Below are 9148 nucleotides of genomic sequence, written 5' to 3' on the forward strand. Positions count from 1 at the left end.
TATCACTGCAGCACACTGCTGGGACAATACTGCTGCCTGTACTCACTGTTGTCATCCTGCATTTGGAAGTGATTTTCATTGCCTGCTCCCTGTGAAGATGAAATGTTTTACTGGTGATACTGGAGTGGAAAATACCAGTGATCTTGATAGGTTCAGAAGGTTTTAGGTCATAGGCAGCAGAAAATAGCCAGACACAGTCATACAATCTGTGCCCAAAGTGGGTGCAGAGTAGTAAATGGCCAAGGATGGCACAATAATAATAACGTGTCTGCCTTATAGCAGGGGAGACGCTTTGTGTGCACTGTAATAATGTCATTACTATATAAAACCTGACTGATGGAGACACTTTCATGTGAAGCAGAAATAGCCCAGCAGTGTATGCGGAGGGGGTGGACGATACAGCTAGCCTTAAGGCTTCTATATACCTCCTCTATGTCTCACTTGGGGCTGGCTGCATCTGGAGTGACGTGTTAGCTGTGTCCTAAGGAATTCACTGCCACCCACCAGTGCCACAAGGCAGGTATTTCTCACTGTGCAAGTGCTTGCTGCAGGGAGAGGGTTAATGCTTAGACTGCAGCAGAGGAGATTACAAGGCTGGATACAAGAGAGTCTCTAAAATGCTCCCCACAATGTGGATGCCATCTGCACTTTTCATGTTAGATGGAGCTCAGCCCAGCAAGTTTTCAAGGTGTCAGTGAAGCTGAAGAGTGCCAGTCCAAGGCAGTGGATTGCAAGCTTTTGGGAATAATGTATAAGGAGGCACAAGGGTCTGGAAGCTGGTCTGTCCCCAGCTGCTCTCTTGCACCCAGCTGGGTTGCTTTCTGCAGCTGTGCCATACAGACAGCACTGAGCATAGACTACAAGCTCTCCAGAGAAGAAGACAACGCAGGGGGCTAGAAGAAGATTGCTTCATATGGAGGGTACCTGTCCTGCTGCCCTTCTCACCAGGGTGGCACTATGGCTTCTGGGCTGCCCCTATTTCTACTTGGAGAGGAGTAACACTGCGTAAAGTATCCAGAGATGGTAATGAACAGGAGCCTTTACCAAGAAGTGCAGCAGAGAAGGGAACTGTTGGCAGGACAAGTAGTCACCGGGAGTCTCCTGTCCCTTCTCATCTTCTGGACCCTTTTTGGTAACATCTTGGTATGTACAGCTGTCATGAGATTCAGACACTTACGTAACAGAGTCACCAACATTTTCATTGTGTCTTTAGCGGTCTCTGATCTTCTGGTAGCTCTTTTGGTGATGCCTTGGAAAGCTGTAGCAGAAGTTGCAGGTCATTGGCCATTTGGAGAATTCTGCAACATCTGGGTGGCCTTTGACATTATGTGCTCCACAGCTTCCATCCTCAACCTGTGTGTCATCAGTGTGGACAGGTACTGGGCTATCTCCAGCCCTTTTAGATATGAGAGGAAGATGACCCAGAAGGTGGCATTGCTGATGATCGGTGCTGCATGGACTTTGTCTATCTTGATTTCATTCATACCAGTCCAGCTAAACTGGCACCGAAATAGGAAAGACATCCCAGCCCTGAATAACCAGACTGCAGAAAACTGTGACTCTAGCTTGAACAGGACGTATGCCATCTCTTCCTCCCTCATCAGTTTTTACATACCTGTAGCTATTATGATTGTGACCTACACCAGGATCTATAGGATTGCGCAGATTCAAATCAGGAGGATATCAACCTTGGAAAGAGCAGCTGAACATGCTCAAAGCTGCAGGAGCAACCGTGTAGACTGCAGAAACCACCATAACAGCCTGAAAACTTCCATCAAAAAGGAGACAAAAGTTTTAAAAACCTTATCTGTCATCATGGGGGTCTTTGTATGTTGTTGGTTGCCATTTTTTATCTTGAATTGCATGGTTCCTTTCTGTGACAGGTCTTCTGGAGACCCCAAAGCTGGACTACCTTGTGTTAGTGAGACCACCTTTGACATTTTTGTCTGGTTCGGTTGGGCTAACTCTTCCTTGAACCCTATTATCTATGCTTTCAATGCTGATTTTCGCAAGGTCTTCTCCAGTCTTCTGGGCTGTGGACATTGGTGTTCTACCACTCCTGTCGAAACAGTCAACATCAGCAATGAACTAATATCTTACAACCAAGATACTATATTCCATAAGGATATCGTGACAGCCTATGTCAACATGATACCTAATGTGGTGGATTGTATAGATGACAACGATGAGACTTTTGACCGCATGTCTCAGATCTCGCAAACCTCTGCAAACATTGAGATGGCCACCAGTTCAATGTGTGACCTGGACTGTGACACAGAGATTTCACTTCATAAAATTACCCCTTCCATGCCAAATGGGTTCCATTAAACCAAGTCATGTCTGGGTGTAGTGGTATTATCATGTGGTGCCATCACTCATTGCCATACATGTGAAATAAGTAAGTTATGACGACACTATAGTATACTTATATTAAAGTTATGTGAGTGTTTGTGTGTTTTATATGTGGGGCAATATCTTTGTTTCATTAATATGTGTGGGGAATAGACCTTGTTCTAAGCACTTTACAAAGATCCAAGCAAATCTTCCCTACATGTTGGGTCATTATGCTATACTCCTATATATATAATGTAGGGTCCTATAGATGGCACAGTAATGACTAATATCTCATTGTGGACAGTCATGAATCTGATGCAGTAGAAGACATTGTTGACGTCCTTGACACACAACCAGATGTCTTAATTTATCTTCTACCCTGGTCCCCCTTAAATCTGGTCAGCAACCCTAGTTTTATTTGCACTATATAAAATACCATCCCAATGCTCCATAGTAAAACCAGGATGAATCCATTGACACATTGTAACTGATATATTGTTTAATCCTCTGTATAAAGCCATGATGATACAATTGATACATTGTCGCATTACATACATTGTTTTGACTCCACTTTTTTACATATAACGTAAGACAAAGGACACTTTTCCCTCTGTATAAAGCCACGATGAAACAATTGATACATTGTCACATTACGTATACTGTTTTATTACCATTTATATATAAAGTAACTGCAACATGAAAGAACAACCGTGACAAATCACAGAATACTATGTAACTCCATTGTCCCTCCGCATGCATTAATGATTCCTCCCTATTACTCAACAAACAGGTTATGTAAGACCAAATGTTATATAAATGTAAACCCTAAATCAGGTTCCCATCTGCTATTGAAAGGGTTAAAGCGGCTCACAATAAGGCATCGGCCGCTATAATCACTTATTGCTGTCTGTGAGACTGAGTAATCCTCCTGTAAAGCTGCTCAGTGTTTCTAAAACACATAATACCAAAAAAGCAACTCATGATACAAAGCCCTATATGCTGCTTGTGAGATGTCCACTGTACCCAATGTGTGTAGCAGAATACCAGACCCACCCCCACCCCAGCTGGTTTAGGCTCAAATCACACATGCAGTTTTTGGGTCAGTTTTGGATGCAGTTTCTTGGGTCATGGTCAGAGGTGGATACAAAGAGAAGGAAAAGTGTATAAAGATGTAGCAATCATTTACATGGCGTGCTTATGTTATTTACGTAGTGCGCCAAATATGTACATAACGTAGAACGCCACGGCACGTTACTTTAATAACATAGTGCACAGGCAGGTAAGGATTGTTACATCTTTAAGAAAGACGGATACCGCTTGTATCTATCTATCTATCTATCTATCTATCTATCTATCTATCTGATATCTCTCTCTCTCTCTCTCTCTCTATCTATCTATTATCTATCCATCTATCTATCTATCTATCTATCTATCATCTGTCTATCTATCTATCTATCTATCTATCTATCTATCTATCCATCCATCCATCTATTATCTATCTAGTTATCTATCCTATCTATTATCTATCTATCTATCTATCTATCTATCTATCTATCTATCTATCTATCTATCTATCTATCTATCTAGTTATCTATCCTATCTATCTATCTATCTATCTATCTATCTATCTATCTATCTATCTATCTATCTATCTATCATCTATCTATCTATCTATCTATCTATCTATCTATCTATCCATCCATCCATCCATCCATCCATCTATTATCTATCTAGTTATCTATCCTATCTATTATCTATCTATCTATCTATCTATCTATCTATCTATCTATCTATCTATCTATCTATCTATCCATCTATCTATTTTTTTAAAAAACTGCATCAAAAACTGCCTGTGTGATCTCTGGCTTATCCATCCCCTCCATCGATGTCTGTAGTGCTCTACCTCATCATGGTATTGGTTTCATTGCTTTAATGAATCAAGTGCTCTTACATATAGGGATGGCTATAGATATAGTGACTGTGTATATATATGTGACTACAAAGTCGTGTGTTGTGTAAATATCAAATATGTATTTATTTTCTTTATTTCCTGGTATGATATCATTGATTATGACATTAAATATACATTTTATGATTTATTTCATATAATTTATGGTGTATAATTATACACTTTCTGTAAGTGCTTGTGTGTAGGTGGAGGATCTACGTGGGATGGAGCAAGTCATAGGGAACAGGCAGTGCAGTAGCTATAAGGGGGTAGAGATGATTATGTCACATACAGACCCTGATGGTCTCTCCTCCATATAAAGATGGTTTCGGGGGTGGGGGTATATAGAGATTTTGCATTGCAATCATGGATTTGGGAACAGGTCAGTAGTTGTATGCTTATAGCTGACACCAGTGGACTTGAGGTTGATGGGGTTGTGGTCGGGCTTATCAGAAGGTCAGTCATTGACTGTGATTTGTATAACCAAAATATAATATACACCAACGTGCAGTTTGGAGATGATGTCAGGGCATGCTGGGAATTGTAGTTTTGCAACACTCTTAGAGATCTTAGTATTGTGTTGCCATGAAGCACCTATGGGATATTTTTCAATTTAGGTAATGGAGCCTAGTAAGAATACAGTTGGCTCATAGTAATGATTCTGAGCGGACCACTGACCTCAACTTTCCTCTATTTCCCCCCTTTATCACCAGTGACTTACAGCCACCTTATAGGGTTGAGCGATCGGGATCGGAAAAGATCGGATTCCGATCGGCGATCGAGTAAATTTCACGATCGCGATTGTGATTGGCTGGCAAATAATTTGTAATCAAATTTTAAAAGTTCCTGAAATTTCAAGATTGGTTCAACCTTACCGCCTGATGTTTGCCTGTGTACATGGTGGCAGGGATGGTCAGTGAAAGCCAAGGACCCCTATGTAACAAATATGTGTCACCTACCATTCACACACTGGACACATGTCACAAACATGCAACATATATGCTCCTCCTGCTGGGCACTTGCAGGATTATACTTACCAAGCACTCACACCAGATTGTGACCCCTGGTAGATCCTCCCAGACAAGAAATATGTTTACAAGGTCACATCCCCCATACTGCGACTTCACCCCCATGTACTAACATTATGTTCTGTCTCTTCCCAAGGCAAGGTAATGTCCCCATATAGCTCGTACTGTCCTGGTCCACTTCCCTCCAGACATTATACAGCTACCCCAACATGGCAGTCGTGATTTACTGGGAAGAGTGGTCGGACGAAGAAGGAGGCTCCCTTTATGAATGCAATGGATTTATAACTAAAGGACCTTTCACCTCCTCCACTAACTCGAGTTCTGCAATAGATTTTACTCCACTGATTCATATGGAATATTTTTCTCTAGCTCCACCATTCCTGAGCATTTAGTGCAGTTAGTTTTGGTGCCTGACTTGCTAATTAGGCTATCTAGTGTCAAGTGGGTGGTATCCAGTAAGAGGTCTGATTCAGTGCTCTAACATTTTCTACCTCTGATTGGAGCTCTAAGACACGCCCCCTTGACTGTTCCTACCTGACACCACCCACTTGACATTATAAGAGTTTAGGAACTTAAGTCATTAGAGGAGGTGAAAGATCCTCTTTAATGACTCAATTATAGTCTGATAGTAGAGCATGATACATTATACCGCCTTTACATAGGGCATATTAATATTGCAGATAATGGCAATGTGAACAAGTTCCTCTTAATCTATTACTGTTTCTTGGATAATGGGATCATGGATTGTACAGATCATGGAGAAATAAGCTATTAAAAGAAGTAAATATATCCATAGTCTTGAGAAATCTTCTGGATAATGACGCCATGCTGTGCCTCTTATTAGTCTTATCTTATAGATAGCATATAGTCATTTACAGGGTCCTGACACCCAGCAGAGCCCACATTCTAATTTTCATGTCATCAGCACATATAATGTCATGTGAATCTCATTAACCCTTCAGTGTCTCTGGACATCCAATGAGAATGATATTCTTATATGGCAGATACCTGTGAGAAGATCTGTGACCTCAGACCACCCAAGACTTCTACTAGAAAGCTTAGCCCTCTATAGAACTACTGCTACAATCTGATACAACAGTCTATGCAGAATGTCAGATCTCTGCCAAACCAAGGTCTCGACTAGAACCTCGAAAGCCTTCGAGAAAGTCCTGTTATATCTGACATTCTAGGTTCATTATCCTTGATGGAAAAAGTCTTTTGTATAGGTTTTCAGTAACAGAAATCTTTGAGCAAGGCCAAAAGGACTTGAGCATTCGCTTGAGACTGTTTATTTTGGTTCAATAGTGGTCCAGGATTCCAGACATACGTTACAATGGTGGTCCAAGATTCCATACATATATTACAATGGTGGTCCGTAGATACAATGGTGGTCCAAGATTCCAGACATATATTACAATGGTGGTACAAGATTCCATACATATATTACAATGGTGGTCCATAGATTCAATGGTGGTCCAAGATTTCTGACATATGTTGCATGTCAGAAGATTAAAGGATCTTCTGACATGTGACATATCATTTCTGAAGTCCAAGCAAAGTTCAATACCAATTCTAATGTCTGTCCTGTAGTACTACCCAGTGAATCTGTCCTGGGTCTCCTTGCAAACCTCAAACTTAGGTCTAACAAATAGCAGCTAGAGATGGTTATGTCATGGAGTCAGTGCAAAATAGGATTTGTTCATCTTTACTAGCCATCTATGTTGTCATACGTCACTGTATTTAACTACTCAAGCTATGGGAGATCTAGAGACAAATTCACCTACACTCACCGGCCACTTTATTAGGTACACCTGTCCAACTGCTCGTTAACACTTAATTTCTAATCAGCCAATCACATGGCGGCAACTCAGTGCATTTAGGCATGTAGACATGGTCAAGACAATCTCCTGCAGTTCAAACCGAGCATCAGTATGGGGAAGAAAGGTGATTTGAGTGCCTTTGAACGTGGCATGGTTGTTGGTGCCAGAAGGGCTGGTCTGAGTATTTCAGAAACTGCTGATCTACTGGGATTTTCACGCACAACCATCTCTAGGGTTTACAGAGAATGGTCCGAAAAAGAAAAAACATCCAGTGAGCGGCAGTTCTGTGGGCGGAAATGCGTTGTTGATGCCAGAGGTCAGAGGAGAATGGCCAGACTGGTTCGAGCTGATAGAAAGGCAACAGTGACTCAAATAGCCACCCGTTACAACCAAGGTAGCCAGAAGAGCATCTCTGAATGCCGCACAGTACGTCGAACTTTGAGGCAGATGGGCTACAGCAGAAGAAGACCACACCGGGTGCCACTCCTTTCAGCTAAGAACAGGAAACTGAGGCTACAATTTGCACAAGCTCATCGAAATTGGACAATTGAAGATTGGAAAAACGTTGCCTGGTCTGATGAGTCTCGATTTCTGCTGCGACATTCGGATGGTAGGGTCAGAATTTGGCGTCAACAACATGAAAGCATGGATCCATCCTGCCTTGTATCAACGGTTCAGGCTGGTGGTGGTGGTGTCATGGTGTGGGGAATATTTTCTTGGCACTCTTTGGGCCCCTTGGTACCAATTGAGCATCGTTGCATCGCCAAAGCCTACCTGAGTATTGTTGCTGACCATGTCCATCCCTTTATGACCACAATGTACCCAACATCTGATGGCTACTTTCAGCAGGATAATGCAATGCCATGTCATAAAGCTGGAATCATCTCAGACTGGTTTCTTGAACATGACAATGAGTTCACTGTACTCCAATGGCTTCCACAGTCACCAGATCTCAATCCAATAGAGCATCTTTGGGATGTGGTGGAACGGGAGATTCGCATCATGGATGTGCAGCCGACAAATCTGCGGCAACTGTGTGATGCCATCATGTCAATATGGACCAAAATCTCTGAGGAATGCTTCCAGCACCTTGTTGAATCTATGCCACGAAGAATTGAGGCAGTTCTGAAGGCAAAAGGGGGTCCAACCCGTTACTAACATGGTGTACCTAATAAAGTGGCCGGTGAGTGTATATTGTTATTATATCACTAATATCACCATACACAATTATTATTCTTATTATTGGTGGAGTTTGCTGTCTAATCTCTGTACATACATGCATACAAAAAAAACATAGTAGGTAAAAGAAAAAGACATGTTAGGAAGGAGGGGTCAGATGAAAGAGAGTAACACTTCAGGATCAGACTACACAGGGTTGGTTTGTAGTCTGTCACCATGGAGACACATAGGTATTCATAGAGACAGCAGGCACCATGGAGACACATAGGTATTCATAGAGACAGCAGGCACCATGGAGACACATAGGTATTCATAGGAACAGTAGGCACAAAATTGTAGGAAATTTTTAGCAAGTGGTCTTTTTTACAATAGGTTCAAAAGATGGTGAGAAACAAGGACTTGACATATCACTAATCTAGGTAAAATAGCGACTATACTATGCAAAAATGTACAATAAACAATGAACATAACTGATGAACATAAGCAAGGATATAAGTAGTCACTTAACTTCAGGTCAGGTCTTTTAAAGGTGAGCTCATTTTCCATGTACATCAACACCCTATGGTATCAAGGTGATACAAATATAGTAGTGAAGCAGATGTCTACATCAGATGAGCTTCCTAGTATAATATGCACTTTACCTATATACTTCTCTAGCCCCCCTCCCCTACATTAAATTCTCATCTATTTTATCATATTTTATCAAACACCTACATGTCCACTAGTAATAGCCAATATCATCCTATCAAGGCCATAGCTTTGATTAGTCTCTCCGAGAATAGAATAACTTGAAAAGCAATTTCATGTCGTCTTGTCATCGCACTTACGAGATCGAGTTC

At 41.4% G+C, this 9148-nt stretch overlaps 1 protein-coding gene across 1 annotated transcript; it reads left to right on the forward strand.

The window, feature by feature from the left end:
* The first annotated feature begins 446 nt into the window (after positions 1-446).
* Positions 447-2460, forward strand: DRD5 (dopamine receptor D5). The gene has a single exon (XM_075260224.1). It carries the CDS (start codon positions 1021-1023, stop codon positions 2326-2328), a length of 1308 nt encoding a protein of 435 aa, XP_075116325.1. The 5' UTR covers positions 447-1020; the 3' UTR covers positions 2329-2460.
* Positions 2461-9148: the final 6688 nt, after the last annotated feature.

This window comes from Leptodactylus fuscus, chromosome 1 (assembly GCF_031893055.1).
Source record: "Leptodactylus fuscus isolate aLepFus1 chromosome 1, aLepFus1.hap2, whole genome shotgun sequence".
Classification (NCBI taxonomy): Eukaryota; Metazoa; Chordata; class Amphibia; order Anura; family Leptodactylidae; genus Leptodactylus; species Leptodactylus fuscus.